Source organism: Pleurodeles waltl, chromosome 12 (genome assembly GCF_031143425.1).
Source record: "Pleurodeles waltl isolate 20211129_DDA chromosome 12, aPleWal1.hap1.20221129, whole genome shotgun sequence".
NCBI classification, from domain to species: Eukaryota; Metazoa; Chordata; class Amphibia; order Caudata; family Salamandridae; genus Pleurodeles; species Pleurodeles waltl.
Window position 1 is genome coordinate 12491109 of NC_090451.1, and position 26219 is coordinate 12517327.

At 51.1% G+C, this 26219-nt stretch overlaps 1 protein-coding gene across 3 annotated transcripts in view; it reads right to left on the reverse strand.

Moving 5' to 3' along the window:
- The window catches only part of APC2 (APC regulator of WNT signaling pathway 2), a 557471-nt gene that overhangs the window by 280903 nt on the left and 250349 nt on the right, over nt 1–26219 (reverse strand). For all 3 annotated transcript variants that reach the window (XM_069216408.1, XM_069216411.1, XM_069216410.1), the window contains 3 exons: nt 17115–17223; nt 12378–12491; nt 7141–7218 (listed from right to left, as the gene is read on the reverse strand). In XM_069216408.1, the coding sequence (XP_069072509.1) occupies nt 7141–7218; nt 12378–12491; nt 17115–17223 (301 nt within the window). The remainder of the gene's footprint in view (nt 1–7140; nt 7219–12377; nt 12492–17114; nt 17224–26219) is intronic.

Sequence of the window (26219 nt, forward strand, 5' to 3'; positions counted from 1 at the left end):
ACTTAGAATGAGGAATTACCACTGGTACTAGAGAAGCAACTGCAGCACTGCCTAGAGGACGTAGAATGAGGAATTACCACTGGGACCAGAGAAGCAGCTGCAGCACTGCCTAGAGGACTTGGATTGAGGAATTACCACTGGTACTAGAGAAGCAGCTGCAGCACTGCCTAGAGGATTTAGAATGAGGAATTACCACTGGGACCAGAGAAGCAGCTGCAGCGCTGTCTACGGGACTAAGAATGAGGAATTACCACTGGGACCAGAGAAGCAGCTGCAGCACTGCCTAGAGGACTTAGAATGAGGAATTACCACTGGGACCAGAGAAGCAACGGCAGCACTGCCTAGAGTACTTAGAATGGGGAATTACCACTGGGACCAGAGAAGCACTAGCAGCACTGCCTAGAGGACTTAGAATGAGGAATTACCACTGGTACCAGAGAAGCACTAGCAGCACTGCCGAGAGGACTTAGAATGAGGAATTACCACTGGTACCAGAGAAGCACTAGCAGCACTGCCTAGAGGACTTAGAATGAGGAATTACCAACGGGACCAGAGAAGCAGCTGCAGCACTGTCTACAGGACTTAGAATGAGGAATTACCACTAGGCCCAGAGAAGCAGCTGCAGCACTGCCGAGAGGACTTAGAATGAGGAATTACCACTGGTACTAGAGAAGCAGCTGCAGCACTGCCTGGAGGACTTAGAATGAGGAATTACAACTGGCACTAGAGAAGCAGCTGCAGCACTGCCTAGAGGACTTAGAATGAGGAATTACCACTGGTACTAGAGAAGCAGCTGCAGCACTGTCTACAGGACTTAGAATGAGGAATTACCACTGGGACCAGAGAAGCAGCTGCAGCAGTGCCTAGAGGACTTAGAATGAGGAATTACCACTTGTACTAGAGAAGCAGCTGCAGCACTGCCTAGAGGACTTAGAATGAGGAATTACCACTGGTACTAGAGAAGCAGCTCCAGCACTGTCTAGAGGACTTAGAATGAGGAATTACCACTGGTACCAGAGAAGCAGCTGCAGCACTGCCTAGAGGACTTAGAATGAGGAATTGCCACTGGGACCAGAGAAGCAGCTGCAGCACTGCCTAGAGGACTTAGAATGAGGAATTACCACTGGGACCAGAGAAGCAGCTGCAGCGCTGTCTACAGGACTAAGAATGGGGAATTACCACTGGGACCAGAGAAGCACTAGCAGCACTGCCTAGAGGACTTAGAATGAGGAATTACCACTGGTACCAGAGAAGCAGCTGCCGCACTGTCTACAGGACTTAGAATGAGGAATTACCACTGGGACCAGAGAAGCAGCTGCAGCACTGCCTAGAGGACTTAGAATGAGGAATTACCACTGGGACCAGAGAAGCAGCTGCAGCTCTGTCTACAGGACTAAGAATGGGGAATTACCACTGGGACCAGAGAAGCACTAGCAGCACTGCCTAGAGGACTTAGAATGAGGAATTACCACTGGTACCAGAGAAGCACTAGCAGCACTGCCGAGAGGACTTAGAATGAGGAATTACCACTAGTACTAGAGAAGCAGCTGCAGCACTGTCTACGGGACTAAGAATGAGGAATTACCACTGGGACCAGAGAAGCAGCTGCAGCACTGTCTACAGGACTTAGAATGAGGAATTACCACTGGGACCAGAGAAGCAGCTGCAGCAGTGCCTAGAGGACTTAGAACGAGGAATTACCACTGGTACTAGAGAAGCAGCTCCAGCACTGTCTAGAGGACTTAGAATGGGGAATTACCACCAGGACCAGAGAAGCAGCTACAGCACTGCCTAGAGGACTTAGAATGAGGAATTACAACCGGGACCAGAGAAGCAGCTGCAGCACTGCCTAGAGGACTTAGAATGAGGAATTACCACCGGGACCAGAGAAGCAGCTGCAGCACTGCCTAGAGGATTTAGAATGAGGACATACCACTGGTAGCAGAGAAGCAGCTGCCTCACTTCCGAGAGGACTTAGAATGAGGAATTGCCACTGGTACTAGAGAAGCAGCTGCAGCACTGCCTAGGGGACTTAGAATGAGGAATTACCACTGGTACTAGAGAAGCAGCTGCAGCACTGCCTAGAGGACTTAGAATGAGGAATTACCACTGGGACCAGAGAAGCAGCTGCAGCACTGCCTACAGGACTTAGAATGAGGAATTACCACCGGGACCAGAGAAGCAACTGCAGCACTGCCTAGAGGACTTAGAATGAGGAATTACCACCGGGACCAGAGAAGCAGCTGCAGCACTGCCTAGAGGATTTAGAATGAGGACATACCACTGGTACCAGAGAAGCAGCTGCAGCACTTCCGAGAGGACTTAGAATGAGGAATTACCACTGTTACTAGTGAAGCAGCTGCAGCACTGCCTAGGGAACTTAGAATGAGGAATTACCACTGGTACTAGAGAAGCAGCTGCAGCACTGCCTAGAGGACTTAGAATGAGGAATTACCACTGGGACCAGAGAAGCAGCTGCAGCACTGCCTAGAGGACTTAGAATGAGGAATTACCACTGGGACCAGAGAAGCAGCTGCAGCGCTGTCTACAGGACTAAGAATGGGGAATTACCACTGGACCACAGAAGCAGCTGCAGCAGTGCCTAGAGGACTTAGAATGAGGAATTACCACCGGGACCACAGAAGCAGCTGCAGCACTGTCTACAGGACTTAGAATGAGGAATTACCACTGGGACCAGAGAAGCAGCTGCAGCACTGCCTAGAGGACGCACTGCCTAGAGGACTTAGAATAAGGAATTACCACTGGTACCAGAGAAGCAGCTGCAGCACTGCCTAGAGGACTTAGAATGAGGAATTACAACGGCACTAGAGAAGCAGCTGCAGCACTGCCTAGAGGACTTAGAATGAGGAATTACCACTGGTACTAGAGAAGCAGCTGCAGCACTGTCTACAGGACTTAGAATGAGGAATTACCACTGGTACTAGAGAAGCAACTGCAGCACTGCCTAGAGGACGTAGAATGAGGAATTACCACTGGGACCAGAGAAGCAGCTGCAGCACTGCCTAGAGGACTTGGAATGAGGAATTACCACTGGTACTAGAGAAGCAGCTGCAGCACTGCCTAGAGGATTTAGAATGAGGAATTACCACTGGGACCAGAGAAGCAGCTGCAGCGCTGTCTAAGGGACTAAGAATGAGGAATTACCACTGGGACCAGAGAAGCAGCTGCAGCACTGCCTAGAGGACTTAAAATGAGGAATTACCACTGGGACCAGAGAAGCAACGGCAGCACTGCCTAGAGAACTTAGAATGGGGAATTACCACTAGGACCAGAGAAGCACTAGCAGCACTGCCTAGAGGACTTAGAATGAGGAATTACCCCTGGTACCAGAGAAGCACTAGCAGCACTGCCGAGAGGACTTAGAATGAGGAATTACCACTGGTACCAGAGAAGCACTAGCAGCACTGCCTAGAGGACTTAGAATGAGGAATTACCACCGGGACCAGAGAAGCAGCTGCAGCACTGTCTACAGGACTTAGAATGAGGAATTACCACTGGGCCCAGAGAAGCAGCTGCAGCACTGCCGAGAGGACTTAGAATGAGGAATTACCACTGGTACTAGAGAAGCAGCTGCAGCACTGCCTAGAGGACTTAGAATGAGGAATTACCACCGGGACCAGAGAAGCAGCTGCAGCACTGTCTACAGGACTTAGAATGAGGAATTACCACTGGGCCCAGAGAAGCAGCTGCAGCACTGCCGAGAGGACTTAGAATGAGGAATTACCACTGGTACCAGAGAAGCACTAGCAGCACTGCCGAGAGGACTTAGAATGAGGAATTACCACTGGTACTAGAGAAGCAGCTGCAGCAGTGCCTAGAGGACTTAGAATGAGGAATTACCACCGGGACCAGAGAAGCAGCTGCAGCACTGCCTAGAGGACTTAGAATGAGGAATTACCACCGGGACCAGAGAAGAAGCTGCAGTACTGCCTAGAGGACTTAGAATGAGGAATTACCACTGGGAACAGAGAAGCAGCTGCAGCACTGCCTAGAGTATTTAGAATGAGGACATACCACTGGTACCAGAGAAGCAGCTGCAGCACTGCCTAGAAGACTTAGAATGAGGAATTACCACTGGGACCAGAGAAGCAGCTGCAGCAGTGCCTAGAGGACTTAGCATGAGGAATTACCACTAGTACCAGAGAAGCAGCTGCAGCACTGCCTAGAGGACTTAGAATGAGGAATTACCACTGGTACTAGAGAAGCAGCTGCAGCACTGTCTAGAGGACTTAGAATGAGGAATTACCACTGGTACTAGAGAAGCAGCTGCAGCACTGTCTACAGGACTTAGAATGAGGAATTACCACTGGGACCAGAGAAGCAGCTGCAGCACTGCCTAGAGGACTTAGAATGAGGAATTACCACCGGGACCAGAGAAGCAGCTGCAGCACTGCCTAGAGGTCTTAGAATGAGGAATTACCACCGGGACCAGAGCAGCAGCTGCAGCACTGCCTAGAGGACTTAGAATGAGGAATTACCACTGGGACCAGAGAAGCAGCTGCAGCACTGCCTAGAGGACTTAGAATGAGCAATTACCACTGGCACTAGAGAAGCAGCTGCAGCACTGCCTAGAGGAATTAGAATGAGGAATTACCACCGGGACTAGAGAAGCAGCTGCAGCACTGCCTAGGGGACTTAGAATGAGGAATTACCACTGGTACTAGAGAAGCAGCTGCAGCACTGTCTACAGGACTTAGAATGAGGAATTACCACTGGGACCAGAGAAGCAGCTGCAGCGCTGTCTACAGGACTTAGAATGAGGAATTACCACTGGTACTAGAGAAGCAGCTGCAGCACTGCCTAGAGGACTTAGAATGAGGAATTACCACTGGGACTAGAGAAGCAGCTGCAGCAGTGCCTAGAGGACTTAGAATGAGGAATTACCACCGGGACCACAGAAGCAGCTGCAGTACTGTCTACAGGACTTAGAATGAGGAATTACCACTGGGACCAGAGAAGCAGCTGCAGCACTGCCTAGAGGAGTTCGAATGAGGAATTACCACTGGTACCAGAGAAGCAGCTGCAGCACTGCCTAGAGGACTTAGAATGAGGAATTACAACTGGTACTAGAGAAGCAGCTGCAGCACTGCCTAGAGGACTTAGAATGAGGAATTACAACAGGGACCAGAGAAGCAGCTGCAGCACTGTCTACAGGACTTAGAATGAGGAATTACCACCGGGACCAGAGAAGCAGCTGCAGCACTGTCTACAGGACTTAGAATGAGGAATTACCACTGGGCCCAGAGAAGCAGCTGCAGCACTGCCGAGAGGACTTAGAATGAAGAATTACCACTGGTACTAGAGAAGCAACTGCAGCAGTGCCTAGAGGACTTAGAATGAGGAATTACCACCGGGACCAGAGAAGGAGCTGCAGCACTGCCTAGAGGATTTAGAATGAGGAATTACCACCGGGACAAGAGAAGCAGCTGCAGCACTGCCTAGAGGACTTAGAATGAGGAATTACCACCGGGAACAGAGAAGCAGCTGCAGCACTGCCGAGAGGACTTAGAATGAGGAATTACCACTGGTACTAGAGAAGCAGCTGCAGCACTGCCTAGAGGACTTAGAATGAGGAATTACCACTGGGACCAGAGAAGCAGCTGCAGCACTGCCTAGAGGACTTAGAATGAGGAATTATCACCGGGAACAGAGAAGCAGCTGCAGCACTGCCTAGAAGACTTAGAATGAGGAATTACCACTGGTACTAGAGAAGCAGCGGCAGCACTGCCTAGGGAACTTAGAATGGGGAATTACCACTGGGACCAGAGAAGCACTAGCAGCACTGCCTAGAGGACTTAGAATGAGGAATTACCACTGGGACCAGAGAAGCAGCTGCAGCACTGTCTACGGGACTAAGAATGAGGAATTACCACTGGGACCAGAGAAGCAGCTGCAGCACTGCTGAGAGGACTTAGAATGAGGAATTAGCACTGGGACCAGAGAAGCAGCTGCAGCACTGCCGAGAGGACTTAGAATGAGGAAGACTGAAAGTAGATGAGTGTGTCTCTGCCGGAGGGTGACAAACACGCAACATAAATGAAGTATCCCCGAGCTGAGGTACAAGAACAAACGAAACCTGAACCTTCCGGTGCCTTTCTAAACACGGTGTTTCACTGGTGTGCTGCGAACACATTGCTTTGGACAATATAAAGAACACTAAGGCAGCAATGCCGAGGCGGGAGGAGGGGCCGTCACACAGTGTAACAGGGGAAGTGTGAACGCACATGAATGTAGTGTGATGGCCAACAAAAACTAAGGGAACTAAGCACACAAAGGAGGGACATTTAGAAAAATGCCCCAAGAAAAAGGAAGCATTTACGAGAAGCACAACAAAGAACAAGTGGCAATAGTGGGTGTGGGTAAAGCCCATAGACTAAATACATCGGCCCATATTTATACTTTTTTAGTGCTGCATGTGCGTGGTTTTTTGACGCAAAATCGGTGCAAACGTACAAAATACAATTGAATTTTGTAAGTTTGCGCCGATTTTGCGTAAAAAAACGACGCAAATGCGTCGCTAAAAAAGTATAAATATGGACCATCATGTCTTGAAGACAGGGCATGCGTGCTGCCTAGGCTCGACCTGAAAAAGGCAGGCATTGGGACAAACAGGGATGTACAGGGCAGGCGCAATGATGGAGACAAGGATAGACACGGGCAAGTACAGAAGAAGACACAGAATCAGAGACAGGGGCAGAGACAGACACAAGGGCAGGCGCTAGGACCACAGAGAGGCAGATACAGGGGGGGCACAAAGCAGACAGAGTGACAGCCTTGGGGCACACAGAGGCAGACACAAGGAAAGGCGCTAGGACCAGAGAGAGGCAGATACAGGGGGCACAAAGCAGACAGAGTGACAGCCTTGGGGCACACAGAGGCAGACACAAGGGCAGGCGCTAGGACCAGAGAGAGGCAGATACGGGGGGCACAAAGCAGACAGAGTGACAGCCTTGGGGCACACAGAGGCAGACACAAGGGCAGGCGCTAGGACCAGAGAGAGGCAGATACGGGGGGCACAAAGCAGACAGAGTGACAGCCTTGGGGCACACAGATGCAGACACAAGGGCAGGCACAGGGACAGCAACTGGGGCAGATACAGTGACGGACTGGGGCAAGTACCTGAGGCTCCGTTTTCTGCGTGCCTTCCTGGGCTCCCACCAGTTCATTCTCAATCTGTTCTAGGCGGGAGGCTCGTATCTGTAGGGATGGATCACAGAATGTAGGTGAGGCTCAGGGTGCAGAGTGCAGTGAGAGGCTGAGAGTTCAGGATAAGGTAAGAGTGCTGAGTGAGGCTCAGATTGCTGGGCGAGGTTGAGAGTGTAGTGTACGACTGAGGGTACACAGAGAGGCTCAGTGCATAGCAATGAGGAGCGTGAGCCTTAGAGTATAGCAAAGAGCTGGAACAACCTCCCCCTGAACCTCAGACAAAGCCCGGCGCTCACTATCTTCAGGAAGAACCTCAACGCATGGCTATGTGGATGAGGCCCCTCCCCCCAGCGCCTTGAGACCCTCACAGGGGAGCAGCTGCACTTTACAGAAACAGATTGATTGATTGGTAGTGTGGAGGTGGGGTGGGTTGTCAGAGTGCAGTGAAGCTGAAGGTGGGGTGCACTGTCAGAGTGCAGGGTGATCCTTAGAGTACAGTGTGACGCTGATGGTGGGGTGGGTTGTCAGAGTGCAGGGTGATCCTTGGAGTGCAGTGTGAAGCTGATGGTGGGGTGGGTTGTAAGAGTGGAGAGTGATCCTCAGAGTGCAGTGTGAAGCTGATGGTGGTGCGGGTTGTCAGAGTGCAGGGTGATCCTTAGAGTGCAGTGTGATGCTGATGGTGGGGTGGGTTTCAGAGTGCAGGATGACCCTTAGAGTACAGTGTGATGCTGATGGTGGGGTGGGTTGTAAGAGTGGAGAGTGATCCTTAGAGTACAGTGTGGAGGTGGGGTGGGTTGTCAGAGTGCAGGGTGATCCTTAGAGTACAGTGTGGAGGTGGGGTGGGTTGTTAGAGTGCAGGGTGACCCTTAGAGTACAGTGTGATGCTGATGGTGGGGTGGGTTGTAAGAGTGGAGAGTGATCCTTAGAGTACAGTGTGAAGCTGAAGGTGGGGTGGGTTGTAAGAGTGGAGAGTGATCCTTAGAGTACAGTGTGAAGCTGAAGGTGGGATGGGTTGTCAGAGTGCAGGGTGATCCTTAGAGCACAGTGTGGAGGTGGGGTGGGTTGTCAGAGTGCAGGGTGATCCTTAGAGCACAGTGTAAAGGTGGGGTGGGTTATCAGAGTGCAGGGTGATCCTTAGAGTGCAGTGTGAGGCTGAAGGGGGGGTGGGTTATCAGAGTGCAGAGTGATCCTTAGAGCACAGTGTGGAGGTGGGGTGGGTTGTCAGAGTGCAGGGTGATCCTTAGAGTACAGCGTGAAGCTGAAGGTGGGGTGGGTTGTCAGAGTGCAGGGTGATCCTTAGAGCACAGTGTAAAGGTGGGGTGGGTTGTCAGAGTGCAGGGTGATCCTTAGAGCACAGTGTAAAGGTGGGGTGGGTTATCAGAGTGCAGGGTGACCCTTAGAGTACAGTGTGAAGCTGAAGGTGGGATGGGTTATCAGAGTGCAGGGTGACCCTTAGAGTACAGCGTGAAGCTGAAGGTGGGGTGGGTTGTCAGAGTGCAGGGTGATCCTTAGAGCACAGTGTGGAGGTGGGGTGGGTTGTCAGAGTGCAGGGTGAACCTTAGAGCACAGTGTAAAGGTGGGGTGGGTTATCAGAGTGCAGGGTGACCCTTAGAGTACAGTGTGAAGCTGAAGGTGGGATGGGTTATCAGAGTGCAGGGTGATCCTTAGAGTACAGTGTGATGGTGCGGTGGGTTGTCAGAGTGCAGTGAAGCTGAAGGGGGTGGGTTGTCAGAGTGCAGGGTGATCCTAAGAGTACAGTGTGGAGGTGGGGTGGGTTGTTAGAGTGCAGGGTGATCCTTAGAGTGCAGTGAAGCTGAAGGTGGGGTAGTTGTCAGAGTGCAGGGTGATCCTTGGAGTACTGTGTGATGCTGAAGGTGGGGTGGGTTGTCAGAGTGCAGGGTGATCCTTAGAGTACAGTGTGAAGCTGAAGGTGGGGTGGGTTGTCAGAGTGCAGTGAAGCTGAAGGTGGGGTGGGTTGTTACTGTGCAGTGAAGCTGAAGGTGGGGTGGGTTGTCAGAGTACAGTGTGAAGGTGGGGTGGGGTGTTAGAGTGCAGTGAAGCTGAAGGTGGGGTGGGCTGTCAGAGTGCAGGGTGACCCTTAGAGTGCAGTGTGAAGATGAAGGTGGGGTGGGTTGTCAGAGTGCAGGGTGATCCTTAGAGTGCAGTGTGAAGGTGGGTTGGGTTGTCAGAGTGCAGTCTGAAGGTGGGGTGGGTTGTCAGAGTGCAGTGAAACTGAAGGTGGGGTGGGTTGTCAGGGTGCAGTGAAGCTGAAGGTGGGGTGGGTGGTCAGAGTGCAGTGTGAAGGTGGTGTGGGTTGTCAGAGTGCAGTGAAGCAGAAGGTGGGGTGGGTTGTCAGAGTGCAGTGAAGCTGAAGGTGGGGTGGGCTGTCAGAGTATAGGGTGACCCTTAGAGTGCAGTGTGAAGATGAAGGTGGGGTGGGTTGTCAGAGTGCAGGGTGATCCTTAGAGTGCAGTGTGAAGGTGGGTTGGGTTGTCAGAGTGCAGTCTGAAGGTGGGGTGGGTTGTCAGAGTGCAGTGAAACTGAAGGTGGGGTGGGTTGTCAGGGTGCAGTGAAGCTGAAGGTGGGGTGGGTGGTCAGAGTGCAGTGTGAAGGTGGGGTGGGTTGTCAGAGTGCAGTGAAGCAGAAGGTGGGGTGGGTTGTCCGAGTGCAGTGAAGCTGAAGGTGGGATGGGTAGTCAGAGTGCAGTGAATCTGAAGGTGGGGTGGGTTGTCAGAGTGCAGTGTGAAGGTGGGGTGGGGTGTTAGAGTGCAGTGAAGCTGAAGGTGGGTGAGTTGTCAGAGTGCAGTGAAGCTGAAGGTGGGTGGGTTGTCAGAGTGCAGTGATAAAGGTGGGTGGGTTGTCAGAGTGCAGTGGAGCTGAAGGTGGGGTGGGTTGTCAGAGTGCAGTGAAGCTGGAAGTGGGATGGGTGGTCAGAGTGCAGTGAAGCTGAAGGTGGGATGGGTTGTCAGAGTGCAGTATGAAGGTGGGTTGGGGTGTTAGAGTGCAGTGAAGGTGAAGGTAGGGTGGGTTGTCAGAGTGCAGTGAAGCTGAAGGTGGGGTGGGTTGTCAGAGTGCAGTGAAGATGAAGGTGGGGTGGGTTGTTAGAGTGCAGTGAAGATGAAGGTGGGATGGGTGGTCAGAGTGCAGTGAAGCTGAAGGTGGGGTGGGTTGTCAGAGTGCAGTGAAGCTGAAGGTGGGTGGGTTGTCAGAGTGCAGTGTGGAGGTGGGGTTGGGTGTTAGAGTGCAGTGAAGCTGGAGGTGGGTGGGTTGTCAGAGTGAAGTGAAGCTGAAGGTGGGTGGGTTGTTAGAGTGCAGTGATGAAGCTGGGTGGGTTGTCAGAGTGCAGTGAAGCTGAAGGTGGGGTGGGTTGTCAGAGTGCAGTGAAGCTGAAGGTGGGATGGGGGGTCAGAGTGCAGTGAAGCTGAAGGTGGGGTGGGTGGGTTGTCAGGGTGCAGTGTGAAGGTGAGTGCTAGAGTGCAGCGAAGCTGAAGGTGGGTGGGCTGTCAGAGTGCAATGAAGATGAAGGTGGGGTGGGTTGTCAGAGTGCAGTGAAGCTGAAGGTGGGGTGGTTTGTCAGAGTGCAGTGAAGATGAAGGTGGGGTGTCAGAGTGCAGTGTGAAGGTGGGGTGGGTTGTCAGGGTGCAGTGAAGCTGAAGGTGGGGTGGGTGGTCAGAGTGCAGTGTGAAGGTGGGGTGGGTTGTCAGAGTGCAGTTAAGCTGAAGGTGGGGTGGCTTTTCAGAGTGCAGGGTGATCCTGGGAGTGCAGTGTGAAGGTGTGGTGGGTTGTCAGAGTGAAGGGAAGCTGAAGGTGGGGTGGGCTGTCGGAGTGCAGTGAAGCTGAAGGTGGGGTGGGTTGTCCGAGTGCAGTGAAGCTGAAGGTGGGATGGGTGGTCAGAGTGCAGTGAAGCTGAAGGTGGGGTGGGTTGTCAGAGTGCAGTGTGAAGGTGGGGTGAGGTGTTAGAGTGCAGTGAAGCTGAAGGTGGGTGAGTTGTCAGGGTGCAGTGAAGCTGAAGGTGGGTGGGTTGTCAGAGTGCAGTGATAAAGGTGGGTCGGTTGTCAGATTGCAGTGAAGCTGAAGGTGGGATGGGTGGTCAGAGTGCAGTGAAGCTGAAGGTGGGGTGGGATGTCAGAGTGCAGTGTGAAGGTGGGGTGGGGTGTTAGAGTGCAGTGAAGGTGGGTGGGCTGTCGGAGTGCAATGAAGCTGAAGGTGGGGTGGGGTGGGGTGGGTTGTCAGAGTGCAGTGAATCTGAAGGTGGGGTGGGTTGTCAGAGTGCAGTGAAGATGAAGGTGGGGTGGGTTGTTAGAGTGCAGTGAAGCTGAAGGTGGGATGGGTGGTCAGAGTGCATTGAAACTGAAGGTGGGGTGGGTTGTCAGAGTGCAGTGAAGCTGAAGGTGGGTGGGTTGTCAGAGTGCAGTGTGAAGGTGGGGTGGGGTGTTAGAGTGCAGTGAAGCTGAAGGTGGGTGGGTTGTCAGAGTGCAGTGAAGCTGAAGGTGGGATGGGTGGTCAGAGTGCAGTGAAGCTGAAGGTGGGTTGGGTTGTCAGGGTGCAGTGTGAAGGTGGGGTGGGGTGCTAGAGTGCAGTGAAGCTGAAGGTGGGTGGGCTGTCAAAGTGCAATGAAGCTGAAGGTGGGGTGGGTTGTCAGAGTGCAGTGAAGATGAAGGTGGAGTGGGTTGTTAGAGTGCAGTGAAGCTGAAGGTGGGATGGGTGATCAGAGTGAGTGAAGCTGAAGGTGGGGTGGGGTGGGTTTTCAGAGTGCAGTGAAGGTGGGTGGGTTGTCAGAGTGCAGTGAAGGTGAAGGTGGGGTGGGTTGTCAGAGTGCAGTGAAGTTGAAGGTTGGGTGGGTTGTTAGAGTGCAGTGAAGATGAAGGTAGGATGGGTGATCAGAGTGTAGTGAAGCTGAAGGTGGGGTGGGGTGGGTTGTCAGAGTGCAGTGAAGGTGGGTAGGTTGTCAGAGTGCAGTGTGCATCTGAGTGTAGTGTGAGGCTGAGTGCAGTTTTGGTGCCAGAGACAATAATGGGGGTGGGGTAGCAGGATGAGGGGCAGAGCTGATGGTGAGGGTGAAAGTGCAGGGTAATTGAACAGGAGGCTGTCGTGAGCTGCGCCAGAGAGGAAGCAGGGTGGGTGCATGCCAAGAGGGGGCGTGAGGGGGCAGTAGGGGGTCAGAGGCAGCAGGGAGGCCCTCTGGGGCAGTAATCAGAGCCGGACTTTACCTGCGCCCTCTGCACCATCTCATCCGAGGTCCCGAACCTTTCCTCCAGCAGGGAGCGGATGTGCCGGGCCTCGAACTCCAGCTGCTGCCGGACGAGGTCCATCTGCATGGAGAACTGGGGGGGGCAGAGAAGGAGGTGGGCAGAAAGGGGAGAAAGAGAAGGGGACAGAGCGGTGGAGGGGAAGGGGACAGAGCGGTGGAGGGGAAGGGGACAGAGCGGTGGAGGGAAAGGGGACAGAGCGGTGGAGTGGGGGAAGGGGACAGAGCAGTGGATGGAAAGGGGACAGAGCAGTGGAGGGAGGAAGGGGACAGAGTGGTGGAGGGGAAGGGGACAGAGCAGTAGAGGAGAAGGGGACAGAGCAATGGAGTGGGGGAAGGGGACAGAGCGGTGGAGGGGAAGGGGACAGAGAGCGATGGAGGGGAAGGGGACAGAGTGGTGGAGGGGAAGGGGACAGAGCGGTGGAGGGGGGAAGGGGCAGAGCGGTGGAGGGGAGGGGGACAGAGCAATGGAGGGGAGGGGGACAGAGCGGTGGAGGGGAAGGGACAGAGCAGTGGAGGGGAAGGGGACAGAGTGGTGGAGGGGAAGGGACAGAGCAGTGGAGTGGGGGAAGGGGACAGAGCGGTGGAGGGGAAGGGACAGAGCAGTGGAGTGGGGGAAGGGGACAGAGCGGGGGAGGGGAAGGGGACAGAGCGGTGGAGGAGAAGGGGACAGAGCGATGGAGGGGAAGGGGACAGAGAGCGATGGAGGGGAAGGGGACAGAGCAATGGAGGGGAAGGGGACAGAGAGCGATGGAGGGGAAGGGGACAGAGAGCGATGGAGGGGAAGGGGACAGAGCGGTGAAGGGGAAGGGGACAAAGCGGTGGAGGGGAAGGGGACAGAGGGGTGGAGTGGGGGAACGGGACCAAGTGAAGGAGGATAACGGGGCAGCAATGGGGGGGAGGGGACAGAGAGATAGAGGGGAACGGGACAGAGAGCGATGGAGGGGGAGGGGACAGAGGGGTGGAGTGGGGGAAGGGGATAGAGCGGTGGAGGGGAAGGGGACAGGGAGCGATGGAGGGGAAGGGGAACCGAGAGCGATGGAGGGGAAGGGGACAGAGGGGTGGATTGGGGGAAGGGGACAGCAATGGAGGGGGAGGGGACAGAGTGATGGAGGCAGTAACAAGTAAACAGAAGTGGGACAGGAAGAGTAGATGGAGAAAGGGAAACAGAAGGTTAGGTGCACCAAGAGTTGTGTGAGAAGGTACACTATTTTACTGCAACATTCATACAGCGCTTACTACCACTATGTGGGGAGCTGAAGAGCTCGTCTCCATGAGCAGCAAATTACACTGTGTACAGTGTGTAGTTGGGAGTGCTGTCTTTGTTTTTGATCCTCTGTGGGAATTTCACACAGGTGTTATGACCTCCGAGGTGCAGTTATGTCCTGGGACAGTGGGTAGCAGTTAGAGGTGTAGTTATGTCATGGGACAGTGGTCAGCAGTTAGTTAGAGGTGCAGTTATGTCATGGGACAGTGGGTAGCAGTTAGTTAGAGGTGTAGTTATGTCATGGGACAGTGGTCAGCAGTTAGTTAGAGGTGCAGTTATGTCATGGGACAGAGGTTAGCAGTTAGTCCGAGGTGCAGTTATGTCCTGGGACAGTGGGTAGCAGTTAGAGGTGTAGTTATGTCATGGGACAGTGGTCAGCAGTTAGTTAGAGGTGCAGTTATGTCATGGGACAGTGGTTAGCAGTTAGTTAGAGGTGTAGTTATGTCATGTGACAGTGGTCAGCAGTTAGTTAGAGGTGCAGTTATGTCATGGGACAGTGGTTAGCAGTTAGTTAGAGGTGTAGTTATGTCATGGGACAGTGGTTAGCAGTTAGTTAGAGGTGCAGTTATGTCATGGGACAGTGGTAAGCAGTTAGTTAGAGGTGCAGTTATGTCATGGGACAGTGGGCAGCAGTTAGTTAGAGGTGTAGTTATGTCATGGGACAGTGGGTAGCAGTTAGTTAGAGGTGTAGTTATGTCATGGGACAGTGGTTAGCAGTTAGAGGTGTAGTTATGTCATGGGACAGTGGGTGGCAGTTAGTGGTGTAGTTATGTCATGGGACAGTGGGTAGCAGTTAGTTAGAGGTGCAGTTATGTCATGGGACAGTGGTTAGCAGTTAGTTAGAGGTGCAGTTATGTCATGGGACAGTGGTTAGCAGTTAGTTAGAGGTGTAGTTATGTCATGGGACAGTGGGTAGCAGTTAGTTAGAGGTGTAGTTATGTCACGGGACAGTGGGTAGCAGTTAGTTAGAGGTGCAGTTATGTCATGGGACAGTGGTTAGCAGTTAGAGGTGCAGTTATGCCATGGGACAGTGGTTAGTAGTTAGTTAGAGGTGCAGTTATGTCATGGCACAGTGGTTAGCAGTTAGTTAGAGGTGTAGTTATGTCATGGGACAGTGGGTAGCAGTTAGAGGTGCAGGTACGTCATGGGACAGTGGGTATCAGTTAGTTAGAGGTGTAGTTATGTCATGGGACAGTGGGTAGCAGTTAGTTAGAGGTTATATCATGGGGCAGTGGTTAGCAGTTAGAGGTGCGGTTATGTCTTGGGACAGTGGTTAGAGGTGTAGTTATGTCATGGGACAGTGGTTAGTAGTTAGTTAGAGGTGCAGTTATGTCATGGGACAGTGGGTAGTAGTTAGTTAGAGGTGCAGTTATGCCATGGGACAGTGGGTAGCAGTTAGAGGTTATGTCATGGGACAGTGGTTAGCAGTTAGAGGTGTAGTTATGTCATGGGACAGTGGTTAGTAGTTAGTTAGAGGTGTAGTTATGTCATGGGACAGTGGTTAGCAGTTAGTTAGAGGTGTAGTTATGTCATGGGACAGTGGTTAGCAGTTAGTTAGAGGTGCAGCTATGCCATGGGGCAGTGGTTAGCAGTTAGGGGTGTAGTTATGTCATGGGACAGTGGGTAGCAGTTTTAGGTGTAGTTATGTCATGGGACAGTGGGTAGCACTTAGACGTGTAGTTATGTCATGGGGCAGTGGTTAGCAGTTAGTTAGAGGTGTAGTTATGTCATGGGACAGTGGTTAGCAGTTAGAGGTGTAGTTATGTCATGGGACAGTGGTTAGCAGTTAGTTAGAGGTGTAGTTATGTCATGGGACAGTGGTTAGCAGTTAGTTAGAGGTGCAGCTATGCCATGGGGCAGTGGTTAGCAGTTAGGGGTGTAGTTATGTCATGGGACAGTGGGTAGCAGTTTTAGGTGTAGTTATGTCATGGGACAGTGGGTAGCACTTAGACGTGTAGTTATGTCATGGGGCAGTGGTTAGCAGTTAGTTAGAGGTGTAGTTATGTCATGGGACAGTGAGTAGCACTTAGACGTGTAGTTATGTCATGGGACAGTGGTTAGCAGTTAGTTAGAGGTGCAGCTATGCCATGGGGCAGTGGGTAGCAGTTTGAGGTGTAGTTATGTCATGGGACAGTGGGTAGCACTTAGACGTGTAGTTATGTCATGGGGCAGTGGATAGCAGTTAGTTAGAGGTGTAGTTATGTCATGGGACAGTGGGTAGCAGTTAGAGGTGTAGTTATGTCATGGGACAGTGGTTAGCAGTTAGTTAGAGGTGTAGTTATGTCATGGGACAGTGGTTAGCAGTTAGTTAGAGGTGTAGTTATGTCATGGGGCAGTGGTTAGCAGTTAGTTAGAGGTGCAGCTATGCCATGGGACAGTGGTTAGCAGGTAGGGGTGTAGTTATGTCATGGGACAGTGGGTAGCAGTTAGAGGTGTAGTTATGTCATGGGACAGTGGTTAGCAGTTAGTTAGAGGTGTAGTTATGTCATGGGACAGTGGTTAGCAGTTAGTTAGAGGTGCAGCTATGCCATGGGGCAGTGGTTAGCAGTTAGGGGTGTAGTTATGTCATGGGACAGTGGATAGCAGTTTTAGGTGTAGTTATGTCATGGGACAGTGGGTAGCACTTAGACGTGTAGTTATGTCATGGGGCAGTGGTTAGCAGTTAGTTAGAGGTGTAGTTATGTCATGGGACAGTGGGTAGCACTTAGACGTGTAGTTATGTCATGGGGCAGTAGTTAGCAGTTAGTTAGAGGTGCAGCTATGCCATGGGGCAGTGGGTAGCAGTCAGTTAAGGGTGCAGTTTATGGTTTCCAGTAAGCTGGCAGCTTTGAGCAGCTTTGCAGATTTCTTTATGGGATTTCGTATCTTCATGGTCCCCTTAGCCGGTCACTGCTATGGGATGTCCAACCTGAGATTTTTTGTTTAAAGTTTAAGGACCTGACCAAGCACAGGTGGGAGGGAGCAATGGTGAGGACGTTGTCTGGGATAGACTGAGACATCAGAAGGAGCCGCTGTGTGAGGCTTCCTGGGACCTGCAGTGGACTAGATTAAAGTCCTCCCCTGGCCAGTGGCATGTGTCAGATTTCCACCGTTGTTCCACGCCTGTTCAGTTGGTCATGCGTGGTTTATTGCTGTGGACTGGTGCAGTATTGTGTGACACACCTGACCCATGCCAGGTCTGTCTTACGAGAGTGAAAGAGGGTCAGGCGGTGTGAGGGAATGACTATGCAGCCTGAATGAGCTACGATCGACTGTCTGACCACTGAGTGTCATGGGGATCGTATCAGTGCAGCCACCAGTGTTAATATATTGTACTGTAAGCGCCCCCGCCCCGTGCCCACCACCTCCATCTTATATGACTTATGACCCTTCTGGGCTCAGTCAGAGCCTCTGGGTGCACTCAGTCCTTCCCTGCTGTGAGAGTGTACTCACTGTCTCCATGTGCGGCAGCTCTCCCAGGCGCTTGGACAGACACTGCAACTGGGTGTAGTACCAGACCTTCTCCTTCTCTTCCTTCTCCATCTCTCTCAGCAAGAAGCACCTGCGAGGGGAAGAGACACATGACCCTGGAGAGACGGGTGCTAGACTGAGACATGGAGAGACGGGTGCTAGACTCTGACCCTGGAGAGACGGGTGCTAGAGTGAGGCATGGAGAGACAGGTGCTAGACTGTGACCCTGGAGAGACGGGTCCTAGACTGAGACATGGAGAGACTGGTGCTAGACTCTGACCCTGGAGAGACGGGTGCTAGACTGAGACCCTGGAGAGACGGGTGCTAGATTGAGACATTGAGAGACGGGTGCTAGACTGAGACCCTGGAGAGACAGGTGCTAGATTGAGACATTGAGAGACAGGTGCTAGACTGAGAGCCTGGGGAGACGGGTGTGTAGGAAAGTACCATCTTGCCTGGCATGTTACCCCCATTTTTCACTGTATATATGTTGTTTTAGTTGTATGTGTCACTGGGACCCTGGTAACCCAGGGCCCCAGTGCTCATAAGTGTGCCTGAATGTGTTACCTGTGTAGTGACTAACTGTCTCACTGAGGCTCTGCTAATCAGAACCTCAGTGGTTATGCTCTCTCATTTCTTTCCAAATTGTCACTAACAGGCTAGTGACCATTTTTACCAATTTACATTGGCTTACTGGAACACCCTTATAATTCCCTAGTATATGGTACTTAGGTACCCAGGGTATTGGGGTTCCAGGAGATCCCTATGGGCTGCAGCATTTCTTTTGCCACCCATAGGGAGCTCTGACAATTCTTACACAGGCCTGCCACTGCAGCCTGAGTGAAATAACGTCCACGTTATTTCACAGCCATTTTACACTGCACTTAAGTAACTTATAAGTCACCTATATGTCTAACCTTTACCTGGTAAAGATTAGGTGCAAAGTTACTTAGTGTGAGGGCACCCTGGCACTAGCCAAGGTGCCCCCACATTGTTCAGAGCCAATTCCCTGAACTTTGTGAGTGCGGGGACACCATTACACGCGTGCACTACATATAGGTCACTACCTATATGTAGCTTCACAATGGTAACTCCGAATATGGCCATGTAACATGTCTATGATCATGGAATTGCCCCCTCTATGCCATCCTGGCATAGTTGGCACAATCCCATGATCCCAGTGGTCTGTAGCACAGACCCTGGTACTGCCAAACTGCCCTTCCTGGGGTTTCACTGCAGCTGCTGCTGCTGCCAACCCCTCAGACAGGCATCTGCCCTCCTGGGGTCCAGCCAGGCCTGCCCAGGATGGCAGAACAAAGAACTTCCTCTGAGAGAGGGTGTGACACCCTCTCCCTTTGGAAAATGGTGTGAAGGCAGGGGAGGAGTAGCCTCCCCCAGCCTCTGGAAATGCTTTGTTGGGCACAGAGGTGTCCAATTCTGCATAAGCCAGCCTACACCGGTTCAGGGGACCCCTTAGCCCTGCTCTGGCGCGAAACTGGACAAAGGAAAGGGGAGTGACCACTCCCCTGACCTGCACCTCCCCTGGGAGGTGTCCAGAGCTCCTCCAGTGTGCTCCAGACCTCTGCCATCTTGGAAACAGAGGTGCTGCTGGCACACTGGACTGCTCTGAGTGGCCAGTGCCACCAGGTGACGTCAGAGACTCCTTCTGATAGGCTCCTTCAGGTGTTGCTAGCCTATCCTCTCTCCTAGGTAGCCAAACCCTCTTTTCTGGCTATTTAGGGTCTCTGTCTCTGGGGAAACTTTAGATAACGAATGCATGAGCTCAGCCGAGTTCCTCTGCATCTCTCTCTTCACCTTCTGATAAGGAATCGACTGCTGATCGCGCTGGAAGCCTGCAAAACTGCAACATAGTAGCAAAGACGACTACTGCAACTCTGTAACGCTGATCCTGCCGCCTTCTCGACTGTTTTCCTGCTTGTGCATGCTGTGGGCGTAGCCTGCCTCCTCTCTGCACCAGAAGCTCCGAAGAAATCTCCCGTGGGTCGACGGAATCTTCCCCCTGCAACCGCAGGCACCAAAAAGCTGCATTACCGGTCCCTTGGGTCTCCTCTCAGCACGACGAGCGAGGTCCCTCGAATCCCGCGACTCTGTCCAAGTGACCCCCACAGTCTAGTGACTCTTCAGTCCAAGTTTGGTGGAAGTAAGTCCTTGCCTCACCTCACTGGGCTGCATTGCTGGGAACCGTGACTTTTGCAGCTACTCCGGCCCCTGTGCACTTCCGGCGGAAATCCTTTGTGCACAGCCAAGCCTGGGTCCACGGCACTCTAACTTGCATTGCACGACTTTCTAAGTTGGTCTCCGGCGACGTGGGACTCCTTTGTGCAACTTCGGCGAGCACCGTTTCACGCATCCTCGTAGTGCCTGTTTCTGGCACTTCTCCGGGTGCTACCTGCTTCAGAGAGGGCTCCTTGTCTTGCTCGACGTCCCCTCTCTCTGCTGGTCCAATTTGCGACCTCCTGGTCCCTCCTGGGCCTCAGCAGCGTCCAAAAACGCTAACCGCACGATTTGCAGCTAGCAAGGCTTGTTGGCGTTCTTTCGGCGGAAAAACACTTCTGCACGACTCTCCACGGCGAGAGGGATCCGTCCACCAAAGGGGAAGTCTCTAGCCCTTTTCGTTCCTGCAGAAACTTCAGCTTCTTCTGTCCAGTAGAAGCTTCTTTGCACCCACAGCTGGCATTTCCTGGGCATCTGCCCATCTCCGACTTGCTTGTGACTTTTGGACTTGGTCCCCTTGTTCCACAGGTACCCTAGATTGGAAATCCACAGTTGTTGCATTGTTGGTTTGTGTCTTTCCCGCATTATTCCTCTAAAACAACTTCTTTGTCCTTAGGGGAACTTAGTGCACTTTGCACTCACTTTTCAGGGTCTTGGGGAGGGTTATTTTTCTAACTCTCACTATTTTCTAATAGTCCCAGCGACCCTCTGCAAGGTCACATAGGTTTGGGGTCCATTCGTGGTTCACATTCCACTTTTGGAGTATATGGTTTGTGTTGCCCCTATCCCTATGTTTCCCCATTGCATCCCATTGTAACTATACAGTTTGCACTGTTTTCTAAGACTATACTGCATATTTTTGCTATTGTGTATATATATCTTGTGTATATTTCCTATCCTCTCACTGAGGGTACACTCTAAGATACTTTGGCATATTGTCATAAAAATAAAGTACCTTTATTTTTAGTATAACTGTGCATTGTGTTTTCTTATGATATTGTGCATATGACACTAAGTGGTACTGTAGTAGCTTCACACGTCTCCTAGTTCAGCCTAAGCTGCTCTGCTAAGCTACCATTATCTATCAGCCTAAGCTGCTAGACGCCCTATACACTAATAAGGGATAACTGGGCCTGGTGCAAGGTGCAAGTACCCCTTGGTACTCACTACAAGCCAGTCCAGCCTCCTACATTGGTTGTGCAGCGGTGGGATAAGTGCTTTGAGACTACTTACCACTCTTGTCATTGTACTTTTCATAAGAGAAAAATATACAAAACAAGGTCAGTGTATATACACATAGCCAAAAAGTTTTGCATTTCCTCTTTTCACTCTTTTCTAAGTGCTGAAAAGTACTTCTAAACTTTCAAAAAGTTCTTAAAAGTTTAAAAAGTTTTTTTTTCTGACTTTCTAAAAAGTTCTGAAAACTTTTTTCTCTTTTTCTATCACTTTAACTCTCTCTAAAAATGTCTGGCACAGGCCAAAATGTTGATCTGTCCAAACTTGCATATGATCACCTTAGCTGGAAAGGAGCAAGGAGTCTCTGCATAGAGAGAGGTTTGAGTGTAGGGAAGAATCCTTCTTTGGAATTATTGCTTAACATGCTTAGAGAACAAGAAAAGGCCATAGGGGCCACATCTGTTGAAAAAGTAGCAAATGGTTCCCAATCTGATCCAGGGACTCCCCCAGGAAAAGATTCAGGAAAGAAACTTCCTAGCCTGCCCATTACTAGACAGTCTAGCATAGTTGGTAATGATGATGAGCCTCACCATAGAAATAGTGTTGTCTCACATCATAGCAAAAGCATTTATTCTCACCATACTGGTAGTGATGTTTCTGTTAGCCAAGCTGTTAGGGTGGCTTCTGTAAGGGACAGGTCTCCTTCTGTTCATTCTTCTGTGTCTAAGAATGTCCCTCCCACCAACCCTGATGACAGAATGTTAGAGAGGGAACTCAATAAGTTGAGAGTGGAACAAACCAGACTGAAGCTTAAAAAGCAACAGCTGGATTTGGATAGACAGTCTTTTGAACTAGAGAAAGAAAGACAGAAGTTGGGTTTAGATACCCATGGTGGCAGCAGCAGTATTCCCCATAGTCATCCTGCAAAAGAGCATGATTCCAGGAATCTGCACAAGATAGTTCCCCCTTATAAGGAGAGGGATGACATTAACAAGTGGTTTGCTGCACTTGAGAGGGCCTGTGTTGTACAGGATGTCCCTCAAAGGCAGTGGGCTGCTATCCTATGGCTATCATTTAGTGGAAAAGGTAGGGATAGGCTCCTTACTGTGAAAGAAAATGATGCTAATAATTTCCAAGTTCTGAAGAATGCACTCCTGGATGGTTATGGCTTAACCACTGAACAGTACAGGATAAAGTTCAGAGAGACCAAAAAGGAGTCTTCACAAGACTGGGTTGATTTCATTGACCATTCAGTGAAGGCCTTGGAGGGGTGGTTACATGGCAGTAAAGTTACTGATTATGACAGCCTGTATAACTTGATCCTGAGAGAGCATATTCTTAATAATTGTGTGTCTGATTTGTTGCACCAGTACTTGGTGGACTCTGATCTGACCTCTCCCCAAGAATTGGGAAAGAAGGCAGACAAATGGGTCAGAACAAGGGTGAACAGAAAAGTTCATACAGGGGGTGACAAAGATGGCAACAAAAAGAAGGATGGTAAGTCTTCTGACAAGGGTGGGGACAAATCTAAAAATGAGTCTTCATCAGGCCCACAAAAACACTCTGGTGGGGGTGGTAGGCCCAAATCCTCTTTTAATCAGAACAAGGAAAAGAAACCATGGTGCTATTTATGTAAAATAAAAGGCCATTGGACAACAGATCCCAGTTGTCCAAAGAAAAGCACCAATGCTCCTACCACTACAACCCCTACTGCTACCCCTAGTGTCCCTACTAATAGCAGTGGTGGTGGGAGCAAACCTACTAATAGCCAATCCAAGGGAGTAGCTGGGCTCACTATTGGTAACTTAGTTGGGGTTGGCCTTGTTAGGGAGGCCACAGAGGCTGTGTTAGTCTCTGAGGGGGCTATTGATTTAGCCACCTTAGTTGCTTGTCCCCTTAATATGGATAAGTACAAGCAGCTACCCCTAATAAATGGTGTTGAGGTTCAGGCCTACAGGGACACTGGTGCCAGTGTGACTATGGTCATAGAGAAACTGGTCCACCCTGAACAACACCTACTTGGTCACCAGTACCAAGTAACCGATGCTCACAACAACACACTTAGCCACCCCATGGCTGTTGTTAATCTCAACTGGGGGGGGGGTTACTGGTCCAAAGAAAGTTGTGGTAGCTTCAGATTTACCTGTAGACTGTCTATTAGGGTATGATTTGGTGACATCAGCTTGGTCAGATGTGGAGTTGGAGGCCCATGCAGCAATGCTGGGCATCCCAGGGCATATTTTTGCTTTGACAAGGGCTCAGGCCAAAAAGCAAAAAGGACAGGGAAGCTTGGATCCTGGAACAATGGACCAAGTGCTCCCTAAAGCTAGGGCTAGTAGAAGCAAACCACTTCCTACTATCCCTCCCTCTACAGTGGATTCTACTTCTGAGGAAGAAGAATTCCCTCCCTGTGCAGAACCTACACCAGAGGAGCTGGAAGCAGACACTGCTGAGCTTTTGGGTGAAGGGGGGCCTGCCAGAGAGGAGCTGAGTGTGGCACAGCAAACCTGTCCCACATTAAAGGGTCTCAGACAGCAAGCTGTCAAACAGGCTAATGGGGATGTCAGTGACTCTCACAGAGTTTACTGGGAGGACAACCTCTTGTACACTGAGCATAGGGATCCTAAACCTGGAGCTGCCAGGAGATTAGTGATTCCTCAGGAGTACAGAAAGTTCCTCCTAACCCTGGCACATGACATTCCCCTAGCTGGACACCTGGGTCAAATGAAAACTTGGGACAGACTGGTTCGATTGTTTCATTGGCCTAGGATGTCTGAGGACACAAAATAATTTTGTAAGTCCTGTGAAACCTGTCAAGCCAGTGGCAAGACAGGTGGCACCCCAAAGGCACCCCTTATCCCACTGCCTGTGGTTGGGGTTCCCTTTGAAAGGGTAGGGGTTGACATAGTTGGCCCCCTTGACCCTCCTACTGCTTCAGGCAATAGATTTATCTTGGTGGTAGTGGACCATGCCACAAGATATCCTGAAGCTATTCCTTTAAGGACCACTACAGCACCTGCAGTGGCAAAGGCCCTCCTGGGAATATTTTCCAGGGTGGGCTTCCCAAAGGAAGTAGTATCAGACAGGGGAAGCAATTTCATGTCTGCATACTTAAAGGCCATGTGGAAGGAGTGTGGTGTAACTTACAAGTTCACAACACCCTATCATCCACAAACAAATGGACTGGTGGAGAGATTTAATAAAACTCTCAAAGGCATGATTATGGGTCTCCCTGAAAAACTCCGCAGGAGATGGGATATCCTTCTACCATGCCTCCTTTTTGCCTACAGGGAGGTACCCCAGAAAGGAGTGGGCTTCAGCCCCTTTGAACTTCTTTTTGGACACCCTGTTAGGGGTCCACTCACACTTGTAAAGGAGGGTTGGGAACAACCTTTAAAGGCTCCTAAGCAGGACATTGTGGATTATGTACTTGGCCTCAGATCAAGAATGGCTGAGTACATGAAAAAGGCCAGTAAAAACCTTCAGGCCAGCCAAGAGCTCCAGAAGCAATGGCATGATCAGAAGGCTGTTTTGGTTCAGTACCAACCAGGGCAGAAAGTGTGGGTCTTGGAGCCTGTGGCCCCAAGAGCACTCCAAGATAAATGGAGTGGACCCCACACAATTGTTGAAAAGAAGGGAGAAGTCACCTATTTAGTTGACTTAGGCACTGCCAGGAGTCCCCTTAGGGTGCTCCATGTCAACCGCCTGAAACCCTACTATGACAGGGCTGATCTCACCCTGCTCATGGCAACTGATGAGGGACAGGAAGAAGACAGTGATCCTCTACCTGATCTCTTCTCTTCCACAGAACAAGATGCTCTTGTGGAAGGTGTAGTTTTGGCTGATTGTCTTACTGCTGAGCAGAAAGACAATTGCATAAATCTCCTAGATCAATTCTCTGAACTCTTCTCTACTGTGCCAGGTACCACTTCTTGGTGTGAGCACACTATAGATACTGGAGACAGTTTACCTGTCAAAAGTAAGATCTATAGGCAGCCTGACCATGTCAGGGACTTGTAGGAGGCTGGACTGGCTTGTAGTGAGCACCAAGGGGTACTTGCACCTTGCACCAGGCCCAGTTATCCCTTATTAGTGTATAGGGTGTCTAGCAGCTTAGGCTGATAGATAATGGTAGCTTAGCAGAGCAGCTTAGGCTGAACTAGGAGACGTGTGAAGCTACTACAGTACCACCTAGTGTCATATGCACAATATCATAAGAAAACACAATACACAGTTATACTAAAAATAAAGGTACTTTATTTTTATGACAATATGCCAAAGTATCTTAGAGTGTACCCTCAGTGAGAGGATAGGAAATATACACAAGATATATATACACAATAGCAAAAATATGCAGTATAGTCTTAGAAAACAGTGCAAACAATGTATAGTTACAATAGGATGCAATGGGGAAACATAGGGATAGGGGCAACACAAACCATATACTCCAAAAGTGGAATGCGAACCACGAATGGACCCCAAACCTATGTGACCTTGTAGAGGGTCGCTGGGACTATTAGAAAATAGTGAGAGTTAGAAAAATAACCCTCCCCAAGACCCTGAAAAGTGAGTGCAAAGTGCACTAAAGTTCCCCTAAGGACAAAGTAGTCGTGTTAGAGGAATAATGCAGGAAAGACACAAACCAGCAATGCAACAACTGTGGATTTCCAATCTAGGGTACCTGTGGAACAAGGGGACCAAGTCCAAAAGTCACAAGCAAGTCGGAGATGGGCAGATGCCCAGGAAATGCCAGCTGCGGTTGCAAAGAAGCTTCAACTGGACAGAAGAAGCTGAGGTTTCTGCAGGAACGAAAAGGGCTAGAGACTTCCCCTTTGGTGGACGGATCCCTCTCGCCGTGGAGAGTCGTGCAGAAGTGTTTTCCCGCCGAAAGAACGCCAACAAGCCTTGCTAGCTGCAAATCATGCGTTTGGCGTTTTTGGACGCTGCTGGGGCCCAGGAGGGACCAGGAGGTCGCAAATTGGACCTGAAGAGAGAGGGGACGTCGAGCAAGACAAAGAGCCCTCACTGAAGCAGGTAGCACCCGGAGAAGTGCCAGAAACAGGCACTACGAGGATGCGTGAAACGGTGCTCGCCGAAGTTGCACAAAGGAGTCCCACGTCGCCGGAGACCAACTTAGAAAGTCGTGCAATGCAGGTTAGAGTGCCGTGGACCCAGGCTTGGCTGTGCACAAAGGATTTCCGCCGGAAGTGCACAGGGGCCGGAGTAGCTGCAAACTCGCGGTTCCCAGCAATGCAGCCCAGCGAGGTGAGGCAAGGACTTACCTCCACCAAACTTGGACTGAAGAGTCACTGGACTGTGGGGGTCACTTGGACAGAGTCGCTGGATTCGAGGGACCTCGCTCGTCGTGCTGAGAGGAGACCCAAGGGACCGGTAATGCAGCTTTTTGGTGCCTGCGGTTGCAGGGGGAAGATTCCGTCGACCCACGGGAGATTTCTTCGGAGCTTCTGGTGCAGAGAGGAGGCAGACTACCCCCACAGCATGCACAAGCAGGAAAACAGTCGAGAAGGCGGCAGGATCAGCGTTACAGAGTTGCAGTAGTCGTCTTTGCTACTATGTTGCAGGTTTGCAGGCTTCCAGCACGGTCAGCAGTCGATTCCTTATCAGAAGGTGAAGAGAGAGATGCAGAGGAACTCGGCTGAGCTCATGCATTCGTTA